This window comes from Amyelois transitella, chromosome 17 (assembly GCF_032362555.1).
Source record: "Amyelois transitella isolate CPQ chromosome 17, ilAmyTran1.1, whole genome shotgun sequence".
Classification (NCBI taxonomy): Eukaryota; Metazoa; Arthropoda; class Insecta; order Lepidoptera; family Pyralidae; genus Amyelois; species Amyelois transitella.
Genome location: NC_083520.1, coordinates 9,841,577 through 9,866,468, shown reverse-complemented (window position 1 = coordinate 9,866,468; position 24,892 = coordinate 9,841,577). Strand labels below are relative to the sequence as shown.

The following is a 24,892-nucleotide window of genomic DNA, read 5'->3' as shown; positions in this document are numbered from 1 at the left end:
ATACGACCAATCAAAACTAAGTAAACATTTAAAAAATAAATAACGTGACACCCGACAAAATACAGAAAATGAATAAGAAAATAAAAGAAAAAAATAAGTAAGAACATACGAAACACAATGAGAAAAATAAAGAGCACGATACAGAAGAAAAACTTCACATCTTTTAAAACTAGCAATGTTTCAATAAACGCGATGTAAATATCAACAGAGGAAAAGAATAACATAAAGACAGTTACGTGTGAAAAGAAAATGGTCTAGGAAGGACTTGCAGAAAAAATGTTTTGACATCTACGTAAAATAATCAATTGAAAAGTAAGTTATTTTCAGTTGAAATCCAAAAATACTCTCTGAAACACGATCGAATATTTATAAATAACGTACGAAATAAGTGTACCTACTGAAAATAGTATGTACCTATGGTCAGAAGCGTATTTCACATAGTTGTCAAAAATGGCAAGAAAATATAAAGCCGCTAGCAATCTATATATAACGTACACATTAAATTAATTTGTAAACAATTGATTAGCTTTAAGCAATACTAGAAAATGTGAGTATGAAGCCCCTATACCAGATCTCATAATGCACCGAGTCCAAGCTTCGTATGATACGAGGATGTAAAGTCGCGCGATAGTTTTATTTTCAGCGCATTAATTGACAAGTTTTGTCTTCTTGGTGCTTGCCAAATATGAAGCTTGCCCTCTGTACATCAACTTCCTCTGTGTCAAACGACAATGAGCTGGACCGAGTGGTGGTAGAGTCACAATGCAGTAAATGAAATAATTGACATAAAAATATTCGCGCCAGCAGCATATCAAAAAATATATAATAGAACAAGGAGTGAAATTGAATGGGGTTGAAGTATTTGTACGATCTTTAAAACGAATGACAGCGCAACTGACTGACGAATGACATTGATTACACCAATAAAGTATCATGTAATGTGATACCACCACCACGAATGAGGGCATCCAGGTTTTCATTCCCATCAGAAAGCAAATTCGACGGACACAAAAATAACGGTTATTTAAAAAAATATATTTACCAAGTTCAAAATAAACTTGTCAATAACAAAAAAAAATATTAGTTATATTACGAAAAAAGAACGCCGGCCCGATTCAAAAAGCGCCCTCTGTTGGCAAAAAAGAAAAAATGGCGCCCACATTCCGTCTACCGCCTGTTGCCGTACCGTTCTTTGGCGTCAAGGGTGCAAATGCAGCCGCGGAGTCGTCTATGGAGTAAGTGGCCGCGGGACAAACGCATTGTCTAATACACGAGCCAACGCACAGGCCCTTATTTTCTGTAATAGATTTGTGCCAATTAAGAGCCGGCGTTAACCAATAATGGCAGAACGACAATCACGACCTTTTGGAACACTTGGAAATGTAATTTTTTAATATTTAAATTTTAATTATATCCGTTGTCGTACCCGCCGGTCAACGTCGGCTTAAGTGCAGTCTTAGCAAAAAAATTTGTAGAATCTTGTTGGCCGTACATCTTGTTAGAACGCGGTGGAACATTTATAAAAACGATTATGAGTAACATTATTTATGAAAACGATTTAGTATCTACTCTTTATGTTAATTATCCATCTCTAAATGTGGACCTTAAGCTTACGAAGCAAAACAAAGTAACAAACAAGATGTAAGGCTCACAAGCGAAAAAATCTAAAATTAGCACTACGCTTAATAAATCACATGAATTTAATCACAAAGAAAATATTCTACTATGTATATTTATTACAAAAAATGTTAGTAACAATTTTATAACTACGGTTAGTATAATTTGCTTAAATACATTAGGCAAAATGACGATCAATGAACAATGTCGAAATCTTCACAGCAAATTTTGCCCAAAGTATTTGTTAGGAATTCAGTTTAAGTACAAAATGGGATGTAGTGTAAACTATTCTAATTCTACAAGCAAGAAAGTATGATATTGCATTTATTAGAAAATAATAGATAAAAACTTTGGAAAAATCTTTATATAATTAGCTAAGTGGGTAGGTGCCAGATCTCTAGATGTCAATTTCTCTTGATAACTATAAATTTTAGAAAGAGATAGACTTCTGGATGTTAGACACCAAAAAATTACATTTAAATTTTGTTCCTTTACATGGGCAAATCTTAAAAAACATAACGATGTAAAAACTCTTTGAAAATACTTCAAAACAAAATTAACGTTTCAAATGTTTTTTTTTTTAAATGTCAACTTTTTTCTACAGTCTACGAATTTAGGCGCTCCTGTCACCGTTTTCAACTCTCCGGAGTTGAAATTATTTACTTCACTACTACCAGATGGCGCTATATATTATGGCGAAAACTTTGTTTTACAAATGTTACCGTTTTTATTTACTATGCCCTTTTGATGAATCACTGATAAGATAACTATACTACGAAGTAAAGATAAAACCCACAAAAATATTTACAAAGTTCTCGCATACATATACCGGGATATCTCAATACGCAAACAAACACACAACATGTTGCGTTAAAACGACGATGCCTGGCACCAATTAACACATTGATATAATAAAGTGTATAACTGACTTAATACGCAATCTTCAAATATTGACAGTACTTCATTAAGGGGAAATTTTGTTTTTAATCGATCTAGTTTTAATCTAAAGTTAAAAATTAAAAAAAAAAGAAAATTCTTTAATCAAAATCTGAATTTTCTATAGGTACAAATCAAAACTCCTTGATTTTTTAAAATGATTGGCGAGAACGGGAACTTATAATTGCAATTTAATATAAATATTTATGATTTAACAATAAATTTAACCAATAACACGTGACTCAAATAAGGGCTAATGTAATAAGGAAAATTATATTATCACATTTCCAATAATCCGAGTACCTGTGAATGGGCGTCCTTATTTGTACACATACATATATTTGATTGTAAGCATTTCTGGGAAAACGCGACATAATAGGAAACATGAGTAATAGTTATTGGAAGTTGAATTTTATTGACGGTATTACGATATTATTACGATATTTTGACGGCCTCTGTGGCTCAGCGGTAGTACGCTTGTCTGTGACACCGGAGGTCCCGGGTTCGAATCCCGGTCAAGGCATGATGAGAAAAGAACTTTTTCTGATTGTCCTGGGTCTTGGATGTTTATATATATAAGTATTTATTATAAAATATAGTATCGTTGAGTTAGTATCTCGTAACACAAGTTTCGAACTTACTTCGAGGCTAACTCAATCAGTGTAATTTGTCCCATAAAAAAAAAAAAAAAAAAAAAAAAAAAAAAAAAAAAAAATTGTTATATTAGATTAAAGTTGATTTTTTTTTTTGTATTCTTATTTCAGTATTTCTTCCAATATCATATAAGGCATTGTATTTAATTTTGAACTCGAGAGCGCCTGCGTAAAACGAAATATCCTGTTACCTCCCTTTCTTAGCGGATATGCTTACATCACAGCAACTATCTACATGGCAAATTTCAGCACGATCGGTTCAGTAGTTTGGGCTGTGCATTCTTAGAGCAGTTAGTCACCCTTGCTAGGTTCTGTTTTACTTTCACGCCTAAATAACTGAACCGATTTTGATAAAATTTGGTACAGAGTTGACCCTGAGGAAGTACATAGGGTACTTTTTATTGCGAAAAAAAAAACGCGGACAAACTCGCGGCGGCAAACGGGGGCGAACTAAAAATTAGATTCTGAATTAGCTGTGACATTGAAACTAGCCTAAGCGACCCGCTATAGCAGTATTTGGGATACAATTTTTGTAAATAGACTCTGTCCGACCCCGCAAGGGATAAAGACGTGTCTATATGTTGTTGTGGTTGTTGTTTATTGTTTATGTAAATAAATCTCCATTCAATCAAATGTCTTTATGATTTACCCCGCACAAATTTAGAAGGCTTTCAGCATTAATCTATTAGGTATAATTTAATGCTGGCTTTCTACAATTTCTACAAGCCAAAAGTTAAATCCAATACTCTTAAAAAGTTAAACGTCTTGACCACTTTTAGGATAGGAAGCGTCACGTAGTTCAAAAACCAAGTCATACATACATAATAGTCACGTCTATATTATACCTTGAGTTTGGTATAGAGAGCCAACAGTCTTGAAAAGACTGACAGGCTACTTTCAGTTATTTGGCTTAATGATAGAATTGAGATAAAAACCGATTATTAATAGTTAAAAAGTAACTATTTAGTCACAACCTTCACCAATGTGAGAGAAACGAAACAAAAGGTGTATTCACTAAACCGACATAGTCATACATAATATACATTTTAAATAACAATAAATTTCCATTCTATAAATAATACACATTGGGTTCTTTTTGCATTAATTAATTCTAAACGCATTGAACGAAAAGACGCGACGGTGCGGCGCGAACTTTACCCTTGTATGACGTTGTATGAAGCATCCCACACTTAACGTACATGCATACATATAATCACGTCTATATCCCTTGCGGGGTAGCAGAACAGTCTTGACACTCACTTTTTAAATAAACAGTAATAGTCCCTTGGGATAAAAAAATATATCATATAGTCTTCTTTGTGTCTGTATAATTAAGCACTTTAATATATTTATGCCTCGTCAACCATCACACACTAAACTAGTAAAAAATTTAAAATTTTAAATTACCTGTAAAAATATGTTACGAGTTATATACAATTTATTACCAACTTCAAACATTTTCCAATTAGTTTGTTAATATGGATAACTATGCTAAACTTAAAAATATTTTATTACATTTTGACATCAGTTCTGCAAAAAATAAATGCATCAATAATGTGACGTAATCGTTTTTAACATATGATATTCCATATTTTGTTGGTATAGAATATTAATAACCACTGTAAAAAACCGTCTTAAAATTATCTGCTACTCTTTTATCAAACTCAAGTAAGGATTACGCTTTAAATACAGTCTTTGCAAAAAAAAAAAAACCTAACATTAATTTACGATATACAGTCCCCTGCAAAAAAACCTAATACACTTAACAGTCCTATGCAAAAAAACAAACATGACCCTCCTATAGTTTTGGTTTGTATGAATAGGTGCGAGTCATGTTTTTCTGCAGGGGACTGTAAATTATTTTTTACAGAATCAACGCCAAGTTCTAACCTATGGCACCACACCACACGCGAACACAATCAAAAGTTGCTTACCATTAGACAGGGCGGGTCTGCTCTTCTTAGAGTCCGAGTACAGAGACTGGGATCGGTCCCGGATGGCGTTGGAGCTATCCAGGGATCTGTTCTTGGGCAGGGGAATGTGGTCCCGCTCGTCCTCCTTGGTACAGTTCTTCATTGCCCTGAAATTGTGGTGCGTACATGTTAATAATAAATAATACGCGCCGTGTGGTTCCTGGCACTTATAAAAAAAAAGAATAGGACCACTCAGTCTCGTTCCATGGATTTCGTTCAATTTTGATCATTGAAGTCAAGAAGGTAGTTAAGACAGGCATTTAGGAATACGCAAATAAAATAATACGCTTCTTCGAAACACATAAGGCTTCTGCTTGTATGCACCGCCACACCTCATTTACACAACACGCCTTTATTTTAAATGGATAAAAGTAATCTTAACATGTAACGATTAGCATTACTTGGAAAGCGATTTATTTTAAACACATCTGCTACGCCCATACTATTGTTGTATGTCCCTGAAACCGGTTAGAACCGGTACAAGGGGACTACGAAACTGAATATTAGTGCAAAAGTCATATTGAATTTGGAACATGAAAATCATTGACGTACGTCTCTGCATAACGGAAAACATTTGAGCGTGTTGTTTTTTTTTTTTTTTTGAGATTTTATTTTCCATCGCTATGACTTTATTCGTCGTTTAAAACTATCACAAGCTTTTGAGAGTTACAGTTTCAATAAAAAGAAGTGTTAAATAGACTTGAAACTTTACGATTTAGAACTAATTTAAATTAAAATATAAAAGGTGGAGACCGAAGTCATGGTATGACGTCAAGCCAAAGAGCTGAAGAACTAGAAAAAAAACGAGCCTAGAATCATAACAGCCTGGCCTTAGGGTTCCGTATCTAAAGTGTAAAAAATTCAGGTAGGCTCCGAACAAACGTGATTTATTCAAATATTTTTGTTCCATGACAACGCCAAGGGGTAACTGTTTTGTAAATTAAAAAATGTATGATGCGGAACCCTTCGTGGAATCCGAATCGCACTCGGCCAGTTTCTTTTTTTTTATATTAACGTCTTTGCATAGCCAGCATTACGGAGAAACCTGTCCGATTACATTCTGCGTTCACGCAAAGTCCGTCCAAAGACGTAGACTAAACAGTTTTCAAAACAATCGCACGCACGATTGACGTACACAACCGCTTTCGTACCATAGGTCAGGGAAGACTTGTGTGTTTATGGCCAATACGCGTTGACATTTAATCCTAACATACATACATGAAATCACGCCTTTTAACCGAAGTGGGAAGGCAGAGACTACATCTTTCCACTCGCCACGATCTCTGCATACTTCCTGCGCTTCATTCCACATTCATAACTCTCTTCGAGCAAGCTCGGCGGCTTCGGGTACTCTTGACCTGACCATTTGCCAGGATGTCCTTAATTTGATCAAGATACATATAATCCTGTATAACATGCAAAGTATTGATTGCCGCAATACTGCCTACAGCATACTAATCATAGTCATAGTTATTTGCTTTTTCTCCAGCGTATATGTTGTCAATGGCACTCAATAATCGGTTGAAAAATAAATTCTGACCTTTCCTTCAAACTGTTAAAAACTAAGTTCACTGCCGCTTCCAAAGCGTCAGTGCAGAAGAAGCGGTAACAAACTGCACTGCAGAATTTTCTTTACCAACGTCAACTTCACAATTATACTAACTTCGAGTAGAATAGAAATTAATACATAGTTTGTTTGTTGATTTTGTTTGTAAACTCTTCATTGCACATAAAAAGAAAAATAACCAAATATAAAACAGTCCTTACATACAAAGGCATATCAAGTAACTATATGTACACAGTTAAAATCAGATGTGGGACGTCACATCACTGAACACATACATACATACACAAAATCACGCCTCTTAGGCAGAGACTACCTCTTTCCACTTGCCACGATCTCTGCACGCACACTTCCTTCGCTTCATCCACATTCATAACTCTCTACATGCAAGCTCGGCGGTTTCAACACTGAACACTTACAGGTATATGGTGGAGTGCATGCTCTGTGCGATGTTGGAGTCGTCCGAGTGCATCCAGAGTTCACCAGCGCCAGTGGAAGTCTGCCGACCTACTTCCACGTAGAAGAAGCACTCCGAATCTCCGCATCTGTCGAAGGTAATATGTTTTTGATACATATGTACATACAGCTGAACGTGGCCTTTCAGTATTTTCAAGCCTTTTGGCTCTGTCTAATCCGCAAGGGATATAGACGTGACTGTATGTATGTATATCTTCACAATACATACTATTTACAGATGCTCAGAGGAGTAGGTTCCCCTGCAATGTTGCAGAAGTCAGACGGGAGTAGCTTCGTGGAAAAACCTGCTTTACCCAAACCAAAAGCATGGTCAAAGGCGCCTTTCGGGCTCCCCTCTAAGATGCGAGGATGTTGACGAGACTTAAGCCATGATAAATATTTCAATAATCGGAACATACATACATATATTCACGTCTATCATATCACATATCCCTTGCAGCCAACAGTCTTTTAAAGACTGATAGGCGAATTAAACTGTTTGGCTTAATGATAGAATTGAGATACAAATAATGACAGGTTCCTAGCCCATAGCCTAAAACAAGAATCCCAAGTTTATAAGCCTACCTCTTAATCGCATTTTACGACATCTACTGGAAAGAGATGGAGTGTTCCTTTTCTTTTTATTATTGGTACTGGTAACCACACGTCACTATGATATTCCTTTCAGTATCACTATCACTACATAGTATAAAACAAAGTCGCTATTTTAGTCTGTTTGTCTGTATGCCTAAATCTTTAAAATTACGCAACGGATTTTGATGCGGTTTTTTGTAACAGGTAGAGTGATTCAAGAGGAAGGATTTTATGTATAATTTTTTCCGAATTTTGCACCCGTGCGAAGCCGGGGCGGGTCGCTAGTAAAAAAAAACACTTAAAAATGTGTAACTACCTCCTAATATTCTTGAGCGAATACTCGATGCGTTCGGGTATGGCCAATTCCCGTATCACATTGTTGTGACTCTTGATCTTCACCAGGGTCAGCGTTTTGTCCGTGAGGCAGAGATTGTACAACCCCTGGATGTTTTTCGAAGCACCCAGCCCCTTTTTTTGCACGTTGACCTGCCATACGTGCTCTGGAAAGGAACGAACATGTTTTTGTTAATATTTTATATATTTTTATATATATATAAAAATGTGGTTCCCGGCACCAATACAAAAAAGAATAGGACCACTCCATCTCTTTCTCATGGATGTCGTAAAAGGCAACTAAGGGATAGGCTTACAAACTTGGGATTCTTTTTTAGGCGATGGGCTAGCAACCTGTCACTATTTGAATCTCAATTCTATCATTAAGCCAAAAAGCTGAACGTGGCCATTCAGTCCTTTCAAGACTGTTGGCTCTGTCTACCCCGCAAGGGATATAGACGTGAACATATGTATGTATATATATGTATATACATATATACGGTACAAATTACACTGTTTGAGTTGGCCTCGAAGTAAGTTCGAGACTAGTGTTACGAGATACTAACTCGACAATACTATATTTCATATTAAAAACTTTCAAAAACATCCAAGACTTTCTTATTGGGATTTACTACGTTAATGCATCGAAGACAACCTATATTTGGCTCTGCCAGAAAACATCGCGACCGAAAAAAAAGAACAAAAAGAAAAGCAAGAGTAGGTCGCTAGTACCTACGTATGTACAGTAGGTACCTCACAAAGTACCCACTAAACAATTATAGGTGCGCTAACGAGTACTTGAAAACGCAACAATCGTCTGAACAAACAAAACGGTTTGAAGAAATCTGAATATGTTTACATGCGCCTTAATTGAGGTTCCAGGAAACTCATTATGTCGATTGTGACGAAACACAGAGTTTATAACTATAAGCTCAAAGAACTGGCTCATAGAACGATATCATAATAATGAATTTTTTAACTAAATATTTTGCTTTCTTTCCTTCTTTTCTATATTATCGCTTCCACCGGACTTTCGGTGATTCTGCCAATGTCATAGTTTGAAGAGACACGAAGATGCGAAATTGTTATTTCACTTGATTTATAAACTATTGTTTAGTTTTTAATTGGCATGAGGACAAGACAGAAGACAAGTCATCACACACAGGTTTCTAACTTAATCGGTGAGCCCGGGAACATTCACGTAATGACCTTTATATTTAAAAATAAACTTGGGATTCTCCCTTCGGTCGATGGACTAGGAACCTGTCAGTATTTGAATCTCAATTCTATCATTAAGCCAAACAGCTGAACGTGGTCTTTCATTGTTGATGACTGTTGGCTCTGTCTACCTCGCAAAGGATTTAGACGTAATGATATGTTATGTTATATTACTAATACCATTTGAGCGTTTGTTTTGGCTTATCTTTAAATATAATTATATACGGGACAGATTACACAGATTGATTTAGCCTCGAAGTAAGTAAGTCTTTAGAAATAATAAAGTAAGGACAAAAAGTAGGATTCCTCGTGGCAATACTATCCCGCAATTTCACTCAAAGCGGAGAAAACGAAAGACCGTTAATTGATTAGTGAATCAGTCAATCACGCTTTCCTTTTTATCATCATCCGCAATGCCCACCATTGGTCGGTCCTATGGGTCATGGATCACCACAAAATTCTAGTATTCCATTCTTGCTGCGTCTTGGGGCTTCGCTCCCGTGGTAATACGGTCAAATTAACAACCTCATCTTTAATTGAAATCGGTTAAAACCATAAAATAAGTAGCATATCATAGTAATAATAAGCGGCGCCTGATTCATTTTCTATCAATAAAACTTTTCACGACAATTTCCTCTCGTTAAATAGTTTCTTCAAGACATGTGTGTACTAAATAATTCGTTTATTTATTTGTAAACTCTTTATTGTTCAGGTAAAGAAATATAACAAATTACAAAACAGTAATTGGATTTAACAGAATATGTTTAATTGGTATATTTTTTGGTACATTCGTAATTTTAAAAAGTAATTAATACCTTGATCAAATTAAGGACGTCTTGGCGAAAGATCAGGTCGAGAGTATACGAAACCGCCGAGCTCATGAATGAAGCTAAAGAAGTATGAAGGGATCGTGGCAAGTGAAAAATATGTAGTCTCTGCATACCCTTCCGGGAAAGGGGCATGATTTTGTTTATGTATATATACCTATATGTAAATAATTATCGGGAAACGATCTCAGCGTCCACCGGCCATTAGAAATGTACCTAGTCAACTGTTTACGCCTCGCATCCGGCCGCGACAGCCTTGGCCGTCATTCCTAGAAGCGCGACTGCATCAAACGGACGTGTTTATGTAATACACAACACGCCAATATGCTAATTCTTGTAAATACTAGTGCTGGAGACGGGCCGTGGATACGCGAGCCCCCACCTATAATAGGGGGTGAGTAATACAAAACTATACGTGTTTGAAATATGTACATAGTCAGTAAACCTCTTTGCAATAAATAAATAGGTTAGAACTGGCCATCTATAAAAATATTATGAGAAAAAGAATATATCGCGGGAACGTTTGTTTTTTGTCACTTACATTATAATAACCTAAAGATTATCCGAGTTCTGTAATTTAATGTACATTTATGTCAATGAGTCCTTATAATACAAGTTCAGTGATTTTAATGAGTGTGAATGAGTCCTTATAATACAAGTTCAGTCAACCTTATTTGCAGTTTTTCTCCATTTATTTCAAGTTACAACCCACATTCAACAATAAGGCATAACATGTAATCACGTCTATATCCCCTGCGGGTATAATGCTGATCCGACGACATAAAAAACCATGCCGGCATAACTTGGGCCCGAAAAACCTTTGAGAGAGCTAGTTTGAAAGATATTGGAGAGGCATATGCCCAGTATTGGGCGATATGCTGATGAAGAAGAGACGAGCCCCTGCGGGGCAGACAGAGCCAACGATAATCAAAAGACTGAAAGACCACGCTCAGCTTACAAGGTACTAAGTACATACATACATACATACATAAAATCACGCCTCTTTCCCGGAGGGGTAGGCAGAGACTACCTCTTTCCACTTGCCACGATCTCTGCATACTTCTTTCGCTTCGTCCACATTCATAACTCTCTTCATACAAGCTCGGCGGTTTCGGGTACTTTTGACCTGACCCTTTACCAGGACGTCCTTAATTTGATCAAGATACGTTCGTCTAGGTCTTCCCACTCCGACCTTTCCCTCCACACTCTCCTTGTATATCTGCTTAGTCAACCTGCTTTCATTCATCCTCTCCACATGACCGAACCATCTTAACATACCCTTTTCTATTCCTGTAACTACATCTTCTTTCACATCACAACATTCCCTTATCACGCTGTTCCTTATCCTGTCACTCAATTTCACACCCATCATACTCCTTAACGCTCTCATTTCCACTGCATTTATTCTGCTTTCATGCTTCTTTTGCCATACCCAACTTTCACTCCCATACATTAATGTCGGGACCAACACGCCCCTGTGCACAGCCAGTCGAGCCTTTTTGGATAGTTTCTGACTGCTCATAAAGGCATGCAAAGCTCCATTCACCATGTTCCCCGCGTTCACTCTCCTTTCAATATCACTATCATACTTGCCATCTGATGTAAACTTTGATCCTAGATATACAAACTCTTTCACTTGCTCCACTTTTTCTCCTCCAATCAAAATATTACATGCTGTCATTTCTTTCTCCATTTCAAAAACCAGTGTTTTAGTTTTACTTACGTTCACTTTCATTCCTTTCTCTTTTAAAGCTTCGTGCATACAGTTTACCATCTCCTGTAACTCCTCCGCTGATGACGCCAGTATAACCTGATCGTCGGCATAGAGCAGACATTTGACGAGTAACTCATTCATCCTTAATCCACTTTTAGACTCTTTCAAATCTGTCAAACAGCTATCCATAAATAGGTTGAACAGCCACGGTGACGCAACACATCCTTGCCTAACGCCCCTCTCAATCTTTAACCACTCAGTGTGCGCTCCGTTTATCCTGACACAAGCACTCGAATCCTCATATAAGGATTTCAGTGCTCGTATTAAGAGACTGCTCACCCCATGCATAGAAAGTGCTGACCACAATTCATTCCTCTCAACTCTGTCATAGGCCTTTTCCAGATCTACGAATGTGCAATAGACTTTTTGACTCTTGGCCAAAGACTTTTCGGCTATGCACCGCAAGGAAAAGACCTGATCAGTACATCCCATTCCCTTTCGAAATCCCGCTTGAGCATCCCATATTTTGTCATCAGTTTCATTCCTGACTCTATTAATCAATACCTTAGCATACAATTTGCCGACGACGCTAAGCAGGCTTATACCACGATAATTTTTGCAGTCCAGCTGTGACCCTTTTCCTTTGTAAAGTGGCACGATAACAGCCTTACACCAATCTTTTGGTACTCGGCCGCTTCTCCAACACAAATTGAAAAGGCAGTACAACTGACTAGCTACTACGCCTTTTCCTGCTTTAAGCATCTCGACCGACACTCTATCACACCCAGCAGCCTTTCCCGCTTTCATACTCTTAAGTGCTTCCACAATTTCGAACATTTCAATTTCGCCTTCCATCTCATTCTCTTTTTCTTCGCTATAGCAGAAATCTTTCTTATTTCCTTCCTTTTTTTCAAATAAACTTTCAAAATAGTCCTTCCATATCTTTAGTACACATTCTTCTCCTTTCACAACGCTACCATCCTGGCATCTGATCCTAGTCAGCTCTCTGGTTATAGTATTTCCTCGGGCTGACCTTACGGATTTCCAGAATACTTTCAGATTTGACTGAAAGGCTTCTGATAGCCTTTTATCAAAATCCTCTTTATACTCTTCTTTCTTTCTAATCACAGCTTTCTTAACCAAATCTTTCATTTTCTTATATTCCTTACGTGCTTCATTCACATCTTCATCTATAACCTCTTGCATTCTTAAGTTAGCTTTTGCTGCTAACAAATCCAGCCATGCTTTCTTCTTTAATCGCACAAGTTCTTGCACATCTTTACTCATCCACGCATTTTTGTGATTTTTTCCTTTCCTTCTTCTACTTACACCACACACTTCAACAGCTACTTTCACAATTCTTTCTTTAAGTTCCTTCCATCCATCTTCAATATCGCTCATTTCATCTAAATCTTCAAATTCATCCTTCAGTCTATTAATATACTTCTTACCTACATCCATATCTTGCAAATTTTCCACTTTTACTCTTTCCAAAGCGCTGGTTTGCTCCCTTACCCTGTGCCGCCAGCGATTGAAGATACCCCTTATCCGGGATATCACCAGTAAATGGTCCGAGTCAATGCCAGCACCGCGATATGCACGGGTATCCAGCACTTTGTTCTTCAATCTTTCATCTACAATCACAAAGTCTATCATACTTTTTAAAATACCTTCCACTCTTGTGTAGGTGTGGATCTCTTTATGTTGAAACATTGAGTTCGACACAAAAAGATCCCACTCTAGACAAATTTCTAATACACTTCTTCCATTATCATTCACCTTTTCGTCACCAAACGCACCAAGCACCTTTTCATATCCATCACGCTTTACACCCACCCATCCATTAAAATCACCTAACATAATAATCTTCTCATTTGGCTTGGTAACTTTCAATACTTCTCTTACACTATTCCAGAACTCCTCGTTTTCGCTTTTTGCTGATGTTGTACCCCTCGAACCCACATCCCAAGGTGCATAAACACCTAGAACGAAGATCCGAGTGATTCCAACTTTCAGCCTAATCCATAGAAGACGAGGGCTGACACACTCATACTCATTCACGCACTCAGCCATTCGTGCAGAAAGAATTAGACCGACCCCTTGACAGCCTCGGCTGGTACTGGAAATTCCAGACCAATACGCCGTGTAAGGGCCGTGCTGCGTCGCGTCGCATCCTTTCCGCTTCGTTTCATTCACGCACAACACATCCAAACGTCTTTCATCCATCATCTGGCATACTTCCTCAATCTTATCCTTCATTCCTCCTCTTACATTCATCGTCGCAAAGCGGCTTTCAGCAGACCGCATACCGCTCCCGCCGGGAACGAGACGTGATGGGGTGCGGACACCATCGCCGCCATTTATATGCTTTTTAAGGTTCATAATGCGATTCCCACGAGACGCTAGGGAAAAATTTTGTCCGCCCCAGCAGAGCCCCGCATGCCAGGGTAAGGCTAGCCATTACCTGGGGGTCGCCCAACCCCATGGCGGAAGTGGCACGCTCGAGACTAGGCTCGCCCCTAGCCATGCATCCATCGGCGCGGCAGACCTTAGATTGGCAGGGATTTACATTAAAGAGGAATCCCAAGTCTATCCCTTAGTCGGCTCTTACGACATCCGTGGGAAAGAGATGGAGTGGTCCTATTCTTTTGTAATGGTGCCGGGAACCACACGGCAGTACTAAGTATATAAAGATTCTGTACGGAATCAAGAAATGGTGCGCTGTTCGAGAGAAAACGCTAAAGCAGCGCACTCCTCCGATGATTCAGCTCATCAGCTCGGTTGGTGGAGCCATGGGTGGTGGTGATATAGTGCGAGGGAAGGAAACGTGGCCAGTAATAGAGGGTGCAGATAAAGATACCCAGTTGCCTCTAGCTCATATCATCACGATTCGCTTTTAGTCTAAGGTTATTTATGCTTACATACATCCACATGGATATAATCACGGTATATACCTTGCGGGGTACACAGAGCCAACAGTCTTAATAAGACTGAACGGCCACGTTCTGCTGTATGGTTTAATGATGGAATTCAGATTAGTGACAGGTTGCTAGCCTATCGCCCTAAATAAGGAGTAAAGGACGGATTTTGTTCTTGTTAGAAATGGTGAAAATATGATTTTCTGAGGGAGGTTTACTTATATCTATAAATACTACCTGTGTGGAGCCGGGTCGGGTCGCTAATAAAAGTATAAAATTGCATTAATTTATAAAAGGACTTCCTCATACAATAAAACCGGATTTTTATTTTTATCTCGTAAAATCCCTAGCCTTCGGATTTTACGATTCGTAACTATTAATTATTCCTATTATTAATCAATGCAATAATAATTTTTCAATATCCTTGTATGGCGCTACTTATTGGTTAGCTACCAAAAGTGGGGCTTTACCAATTTGAGTCGAATATGTGTCCTATTTATAGAATAGTTGAAACATAAAAATTTTATATGTGCGGAATCCGATTAACAAGTGATAGTTATAATCTGAATATTATTACGGGAAAAATTACGGATATTTCTATCAACCAACGCACAGCTAACGGAATTTTATGGGATTTTCCAAAACTGAGATCAGTAATTTTACATTTCAATAAATTAAATTTAACATAAATACATATAATCACATCTTTATCCCTTGCGGGGTAGACAGAGCCAGAACAGTCATAAAGAAATGGAAAGACCACGTTAAGCATTCGCTTATTGATAGAATTAAGATTCAAATAGTCGCGAGGTTGCGAGCAAATCGCCTAAAAGAATCCCACGTTTAGGGGTAAACAGAGCCAGCAGTCTTGAAAGACTGATAGGCCACGTTCAGCTGACAGGCTTAATGATAGATATGAGATTCAAATAGTGACAGGTTGCTAGCCCATCGCCTAAAAGAAGAATCCCAAGTGTTTAAGCCTTTCCCTCAATTGACAATCTACACGGGAGGAGAGGCATCTGGCACACACTATACAAAAAGCGAATGGCATTAAGCAAGAAATAACAACTTTCACTATTTTGTTTTTCTGTGGGTTTTTACCTAGAGATCACAACAAGAGCGGTGTTTGTTTGTGAGAAGACGACTTTTCATTGCAAAACTTTCCATATAGATTTGAGAGCGCCAGTGGTCAAATCGGCAAGGTGCCCGGTTAAATGCGTGATGCGCAGAAATGCCCAGATTCAAATCCCAACTCGGCCATACCAAAAACTATTTTTAAAGTTATGCACATTAGTTTGAATACTAACCGATGCTAAAGGTGAGGGAAAAACATCGTGAGTAAACCTGCACATTGAGGCAACTGGATGTGTAACCATGGATCCAATACGGGTTGGGTTTTCCTGCAAAGGTTGCGGATGTCAGATTGGAGTCCGTCTAAAAACCAGACTCACCCAAAATAGGTTCCATGGTCAAAGGCATACATCGGGCTTTTCTCTAGAGAGGTGAAGATGCAACCGAAACTAAAGCCAGGATGAAGAAGACTTCTATACAATTTTTTTACTTGGTCCAGTATTGGACTTAGTCTACATAATAATATGGATTACACCAATTTCGATACATTTTCACTTGTATACATATAGATATTGTACATCTGCACTCTTTTATTATATCATGACTACCCTAGTATTAAACAAGGTTAGAATAAACTGGAATAAGTTCTTTTATCCCAAAATTCCCACTGGAGCGAAGCCCCGCGGCGCAGTTAGTATTTTCTTTTTGTGGGACAACACCCATCTGAAGAATGTATCACTCCTAATCATCGCAGGTGAACCTAACCCGTCAACCTAATCAGATCATATCGTGGGAAATCCCCTCGTGCTAAACTCTCACCTTATCTATAACATCGCGAGATCTTAATTTCACGCTTTACACAAAACAGTTTATTTATAATTGAGATGAATAAGTCAGTTAAATTAAGCATTTACCCAACTGCTTCTTTTTACCCCACCGCAACAGAAGGAGGGTCATGTTTTTGCATAACGGAAAAACAGACAGCAAAAGAAAGAATGGGAATTTCCCACATTTTACTTTTAAAATGCACAAGGATATTTTTAGAATAAACTGAACTAAATAATTAAGAAGGTAAAAAACGTTGAAAGTTCCGTAGGTGTATAAGATTACAATCTTAATATAATTTATGTCGTGTGGTTCCCGGCACCAATAGAAAAAAGAATAGGACCACCACATCACTTTCTCATAGATGTCGCAAAAGGCGACTAAGAGATAGGCGTGTAAACTTGTGTTTCTTCTTTTAGGCGATAGGCTAGCAACCTGTCACTATTTGAGTCTCAATTCTATCATTATGTGGTCAATCAGTTTGTTCAATACTGTTGGCTCTGTCTACCCCGCAAGGGTTATAGACGTGATTACATGTATATATGTTTTATTTGTGTTAAAGAAGTTATTTCAATGCCTCTACTCAAATAAAAAAAAATTGTCTTTAAATAGCATTAACAGATAAAATCGCTCGAGAATAATATATCGATATTATTCTCGATACCGGTAGGTAGAATATGAATCAACGTGTTTTTAACCGCCCATCTTACTCATAAGTCGTGTTATAACTGAACAAGCGGCGCAACAAACACTTAGACAATCAGCATGAGTCAATGATGCGATGATAAACATCTTGTTTACTTCGTATCAATTAATGGAGGACTTGGCGATGCGTTAGCGGACAGGCGACCTCCATGCCGCTGTCTTATTCATGCGTGCCGAATTACATATATTTACGGGATCGAGTTTATGCTAATACTAGAGGCCGCCCGCGACTTCGTCCGCGTGGAATCAATCCCGCGGGATCTCCGGGATAAAAAGTAGCCTAAATGTTATTCTGGGTCTTCAGAACCAAATTTCATCGTAATCGGTTTTTGCGTGAAAGAGTAACAAACATCCATTCTGACAACCTGACATACTCACAAACTTTCGCATTTATAATATTAGTAGGATTATTTGTATAATTGGCCAAAAAGAGACAATGAATTATCATTTTAAATATTAATAACTAGTGTTTATTTGTAAATTGATGTCCGGTGAAAATGCTGCAGTGTAGTTTGTTCCGCCGCTTCTTCTACACATGCGCTTTGGAAGCGGTACCTAGTAGTTATAATTAGATTTAATTAATGTGACGTCAATAAATTATACAATTTTGAAAATAAATCTATTCTATACTATTCTAATGAAAAACTCTCGAACCATACCATTTGACCAAATTGAGAAAAAACGTCTGTTCTACTTATTTTACCTCAATGCCGCCGGTAAAAAGTTTACCTTATTTCCAAACTGTTATGTAATGAAAAAATAAAACATTCGTACCTACCGTGTGAACGAAAATAATTTACTGACGCCGTAATAGTTTTGCCGCGCGTGTAATTAGCCGACCTACATTATTGTCAAAAACAAAATATTTTCGCGACACTATTTTTAGTACAACGATTGATAAACAAGAACATTGATTGGGCAACAATCAAATTGCTAAACCAATAACTGCTGACAATTTCTCCGTTCAGTTCAGATCCTACTACTATTATAAAGGCGAAAGTTTGTATGGATGTATGGATGTTTGTTACTCTTTCACGCAAAAACTACTGAACCGATTACCATGAAATTTGGTATGTAGGTAGCTGAAGACCCAGAATAACACATAGGCTACTTTTTATCCCAGAGTTCCCGCGGGATTGATAGGGTTTCCATGCGGACGAAGTCGCGGGCGGCCTCTAGTATTACATAATTTGTTTTTTTTTTTTTTACATAATTTGTTTTTTTTTTTGCTGATGCTTTCTAAATTTCAGTGTAAGGTGCGACTAGCAACCTGTTACAATGTATTTGAATCTCAATTCTATCATAAAGCCAAACAGCTGAACGTGGCCTATTGGTCTTTTCGAGACTGTTGGCTCAGTCTACCTAGCAAGGGATATAGACGTGATTTTATGTGTGTATGTACGTAAGTACGGTTTAGACAAAACGTGGCACGTTTATGTCCTTACAAACGTTTCATTAGTTACATGAAAATAAAATTTAATAAACATCAAATTGACGTTGACGCAATGAAACAAACACGCTTCGAATTTAATTGAATTTTATTAGATTGACGTATAGCAAAAATTATATCAATAGTTTTATAAACTTAGAAGGATATCAATGCCAATTGTCCCTAGACGCAAAATCTCGCGTCAGTCCTAAAGGTACCAATGTGTATTAGTTAAAAAGTATGGAAATCATTTAATTTGTATTGCGAAATATTGGAAGCGGTAACAAACAATAATAGTCAAGTCAAGAGTGTAGGTACCCTAAACCTAAGAGCATGCATGGAAAAAAATATGAATGTGTATTATGCCGTATGGTTCCCGGCACCAATATAAAAAAAGAATAGGACCACTCCATCCCTTTCCCATGGATGTCGTTAAAAGTAAGGGATATAAACTTGGGATTCGTCTTATAGGCGATGGACTAGAAACCCGTCACTATTTGAATCTCAATTCTATCATTAAGCCAAACAGTTGAACGTGATCGTGATCACGTGATCTTCTCTGTATTTCGCCTTTTACGACATCCGTAGGAAAGAGGCCCTATTCTTTTTTCTATTAGTGCCGGGAACCACACGGCACAATATAAAAAGCCAAGGAAAATACGAACAAAACCGCTAGTTTATCAGTTGATAAAAACCCACTACGTTTTACTATTCTACAAACTAACCTGGTACTTTTACGATATTTTCAACTGTACATTACGTACGTAGATACCTACATGATGCGTAATTCATTGTACGTACGCACTTGGTTTTGCTAAGGGATTCGCTCTCGTGTTCACAAAAAGTATACAATATGAAAGGACTAGAGTATCCGAAACCGAAGAAAATATATAAGCAAAGTTTTTAATTATTATTTTATTTGATGATATATTTATGTACCCTAGTAATATTTATATACGTACATCCCTTTTCGCATAAGGGTTAATTCATTATAAATGCGATTTATAATGAATAAGAGGCCGCCCGCGACTTCGTCCGCATGGAATCCCTATCAATCCCGCCGGAACTCCGGGATAAAAAGTAGCCTATATGTTATTTTGGGTTTTCAGCTACCGACATACCAAGTTTCATCGTTATCGGTTCAGTAGGTTTTGCGTGAAAGAGTAACAAACATCCATACTGGCATCTTGATATACTCACAAACTTTTGCATTTATAATATTAGTAGGATTGACCCTTATTACCTAAAACGGGGCCTGAAAGTTAAACCGAGTTTTGATAGATAGAATTTCGTTTGCTTATATAATCAAAGAATAATTGAACAGAATGAATGAAGTGGAAAAAAGGTAGAGATTGTGTCAAATGGAACGACTTGCCTCTGCCTACCCGTCCCAGATATGTTATTATAAAGTTAAAACGTTTTATATTTATAAGTATCAATTAGTTTATAACTTATCACTACAAAGTTTAAAACAAAGTCGCATTCTCTGTCCCTATGTATGCTCAAATCTTTAAAACTACGCACCGGATTTTGATGTGGTTTTTTTTTCAATAGAGTGATTTAAGAGGAAGGTATAAGAACATCCATTAAATAGTGGAGAAATACTGTTTCATCAAAAGAGTGTTCTAGGTGTGAAAGCATAACAGGCAGGTAGACATAGTTTATTTTCCAGTTATAATAATAAAAAAGGTATTATGTATTTTTATTACAATTATTAAAACACACACAGTTATCATGAAAGCAATGTTATTGAAAACAAATAACTATTTGAATCTTACAGAAACTTTATAAACCATGCTTTATTTGATGAAAATAGGATCAGAACATTACTTAATAGCAGTTTAACCAATGATTATTGTATGAGATTACTGTAACATTGCCGGATCATTACTTTTATTATGATTGATTATGGGCATAGCTATGTTTACTATGAGATATCAAAGTACACGGGGTCAATGACCTGCCAGCCTTGGAAGTTTGTAGGTTTCCATAGAACTTTTGATGTTGATGTAAGAAGGTTTTTATTGATTCATTCTTAGTTATTTTACATACATATTATAGTCAATGCTATATCCCCTATGGGGTAGGCAGAGCCAACAATGGCTTTATGATGGAATTGATATTCAAATAGTGACACTTTGCTAGCCCATCACCTAAAAGAGGAATCCCTGGTATATAAGCCTATCCTTTAGTCGCCTTTTACGACATCCATTCATATTATGATATTGGTTCAATTCTAAAGTGCTGGAAACCTATTGGAACTTAGTTACTTTATAAGTTTAATTAATTCAATTGTTTTAATTCTTACTCTTTTTACAAATTGCAAGGTTGGAAATGTTGCCCAAAACAATATTCCTGAACATGACAAAAGCATATTAAAAAGTGAAATGGGAATTAAATTATAACCTAAAAAAATATTTGATAAGTAGTATATTATTCGGATTTCAAGTTACCTTTTTCTTAATAAATTTCCAACCTTAACAAACTTGTGTGCCAAAGTTTTAGCCTCAAAACTACATAAACAATTTTGACTATATATATATCATAAAATTACCACCTTACTAGTTTCAAAATGTAAACAATAATGAGTGTATCATTTTGAATAAATATCACTTAATATTTGCATAATATGTGGCTTCAGTAGACCCTTTAGTTAACTGAATAGTGAGGGACTTATGGAAAGTTTTAATCCAATCAAAATAAGGTACAGTTATCTGATCTCCGATATTTGAGGTTATAATAATTGTCAGATATTTTGTTTACTTGCTATACCTATTGGAAATTTTATGCCCCAATTAGATTTCTACTTTCTATTATTTATTAATAAGCCAACATGAGTAACTTCTTAGTGGAGAAGATAAATAGAATTTATTTTATTTCAATAAGTGATATTGCTCTGATTTTACTACCATACCAAAATTGTATCTCATTGTCATTTTGCAAATGAGGATAAGAAATACATAATACTCACGTATGGGATGCAAAAGCTCCTCGCTGGCATCATCACATCCGTGTTGCTTCAAAATAGCTGACAGCCAATCATGAAGCTCCTTCTCGTCTTCAGCCACTACACAAAATTGTTCCTCACGAGTGAAGAATGCTATCACATGCTTCTGTTTCAAGTCCAGTCTCCGTGTGATGTTGTAACAACTTTTCAGCGGTAAAACACGACGGGGCGCCGCTCCTGCCCGAAATTTCTTCTCGGACTCATAGTACTCCAGTTTCGCCCCATCTGAAGCCTCAGAGCGAAGCACGAAGTACTTCTTCTTCATCGTTTTCAACTTGCGGAGGTGGCCCTGGCGCACAACGGCGCCGACGCCCGCGCCTCCGCCCGCAAATCCAGACATGGCTTAGCGCGGCCGCATCCCAGTCCTTCACTGACGACACTGGCACATGCCAACCGATAACCTTGAAGTTGTTTACTTCACTGATGAAAGTCACCCGAATTACCGAACCTACGCTACCACCGAACGACACGAGCAGACACTATAAATACGTACTATCCTTTTTATATAGTGCGTAAATAGTAAATGATAAATATAATAGCGTAAGAAATCTAACTTCTCCCGCGGAATTATACTCGCGCCATATGACTATTTATTTCATCGGCGCCACGAAATCGAGACAACACGATAACAGTTGATGACAAATTTTATCTTCGGAAAATAATCAGAATAGATCAACAACAAACACTATTCAATCCATAATTTGGTACGCTCGCTATTACACTCGGTCATTCACAGACACTCAAGTTTAGAAAGAGATAAAATCATTCATAGTAAACTAAACGTAATCCGCACCGCACGCCCTTCCGTAGGTACGCAGGGCATGGAAGTCACGCCGTGGGCATGCCTGATGACATCAAAACATTCGATCTTATTGTCCTATTTCACTTTTTTGAAACATCTGATAATTTATATTCAAAGGAATCAAGTAATTGAGCAACGTCAGTAGGTCTGATCACTCAATTTATAAAAACTCATGTATTTGCGCGTCGTTTTTTATTGGTTCTCGCTATTGCGTGTCATTTTTGTACTACGGCGAACGAAATCGAATAATATAATTGGTGTTGCCAAGACAGAAAGGTTAAAACATAATGGTAGTTTTAGAGTTTATAAACCGTGCCTGGTGTTGTACTGCCATGCAATGTGGACAATGTGGATAACAGCGGACAATAGGTTCTACTGCACGATATATAGTTAAATATATTGTGCAGCAGAATCAAGAAGCCTGTCCTCTGGTCATGGTCAAATCTAACGAAAATCTCGACGGCATGAAAACTGATAGTGTTTCACGGGTTCAAAACCGTGCCCTATCAGTGGCATGTACCACTCTATTACTGCGAGGAGAACTGCTTTTAAAAATAAAATAAAAATACATAGACTGAGTTATCTCCAAAGTAAATAATGACTAAGGCTGTGTAGAATGCCTGTGATTCCTTGAATTAATGTTTACCTTCACAACCTTCTAACAAAATGAAACTGAAGAATGTATATAAATGTTTAATAAAGAAATGCGATTTTAACAAGAGCTATATGTAGAGTGAAGTATCGGCTCGGCGATGAAGTCTCAAGCGGCGTCATGCGCGCGCAGACATCGTTCTTAGTTTTTCAAATTCAAACGGCACGCCACATCACTCCCCTTCCAGACCGTTACTACGGTCGATAGCAAACAGGCAGTCTGACTCTTCTGCCGCTACGAGTTTTCTTCTCTTCTAATTCTCCATTTCTTTCTTCCTCTTCTAATCTTCTTTCGGTCTCCGCTGAAGTAGTTATGGGAGTGGGAATTGGGATCTCACGTGCTAAATAGGCTGGCTTCAGTCTATCGGTCGAGACATTTGTGGTCTTGCCTCTGATTTCGATTTTGTAAAACTTCGGTTGCCTTTTCAAAACTTTGAAGGGACCAGCATAAGGAGGTTCAAGTGCACCACGTACATGATCTTGACGGAGAAAGACGTGAGAAGTTGCGTTAAGATCACGTGGTATATAGAAAGGCACTTTAGAATGCCACGAAGTAGGTTTAGGGGAAAGTTTCGCCATAGTAGCTCGAAGGCGTGTCACGTACTGAGTGACGTCTGAAGTGGTGTAGTCATCAACAGGAGCGAGAAATTGGCCAGGCAGCTGAAGCGGCTCGCCATACACGAGCTCGGCTGGACTGGCATGGAGATCTTCTTTCCAGGAACTTCGTAGCCCAAGGAGGACCAGTGGAAGAGATTCTGTCCATTGCGAAGTGTCGTGACACATGATGGCGGCTTTCAACTGGCGGTGCAGACGCTCGACGATCCCGTTAGCAGCCGGATGGTAAGCAGTAGTGCGGAGGTGTCGCGCGCCGATCATAGTTGTGAGCGCCTTAAACAGATGGCTCTCAAATTGGCGGCCACGGTCGGTGGTCACACGCGCGGGACAACCGAATCTGGCTATCCAGCCAGACACGAGGGCGGCTGCGCAGGTCTCTGCCGTGATGTCTTGCAGTGGAATCGCCTCAGGCCATCGCGTAAATCTGTCAATGATCGTGAGGCAGTACCTGTAACTACAAGACAGTGGTAAGGGTCCAACGAGGTCGATGTGAATATGAGAGAACCTCGCTGATGGAGTGATAAATGAGGAGAGAGGAGTGCGAGTATGACGAGTGATTTTACTTGTTTGGCATTTCAAGCATTGCCGTGCCCACTCTCTACAGTGCTTACGAATCCCTGGCCACACAAATTTCTGGGCGACCAGTCGTGCTGTAGCTGAGCTTCCAGGATGATTCCAGCTATGGATCATGTCAAAAACTTGCCGTCTGAGCTTTGGAGTGATATACGGTCTCGGAGGATGAATAGAAGTGTCGCAATAAATCGGTAAATTACTATTATTCTTTATCTTCTTCAGTTTAAGAGCCGAACCAGAGGTGAGGAGTTCTTGCAGCTCAGGATCGTCTTCCTGTGATTTTGCAAGCTCTTCATAATCGAGTGCCACAGTGATTTCAGTGAGAGCGTCAGCAACCACGTTATCCGGTCCAGGTATATACCGTATATCTGTCGTGAACTGTGATATAAAATCGAGATACCGGAACTGTCT

At 38.0% G+C, this 24,892-nt stretch overlaps 1 protein-coding gene across 1 annotated transcript in view; it reads right to left on the bottom strand.

The window, feature by feature from the left end:
* Positions 1 to 22,868, bottom strand: part of LOC106137782 (uncharacterized) — a 45,263-nt gene extending 22,395 nt beyond the window's left edge. Inside the window, exons 1-5 of the mRNA XM_060949025.1 lie at positions 21,805 to 22,868; positions 8,110 to 8,293; positions 7,163 to 7,288; positions 5,141 to 5,286; positions 1,187 to 1,297 (exon numbers count right to left, since the gene is read on the bottom strand). Of these exons, the coding sequence (XP_060805008.1) occupies positions 1,187 to 1,297; positions 5,141 to 5,286; positions 7,163 to 7,288; positions 8,110 to 8,293; positions 21,805 to 22,180 (943 nt within the window). The 5' untranslated portion in view covers positions 22,181 to 22,868. The remainder of the gene's footprint in view (positions 1 to 1,186; positions 1,298 to 5,140; positions 5,287 to 7,162; positions 7,289 to 8,109; positions 8,294 to 21,804) is intronic.
* Between the last annotated feature and the right edge of the window lie 2,024 nt (positions 22,869 to 24,892).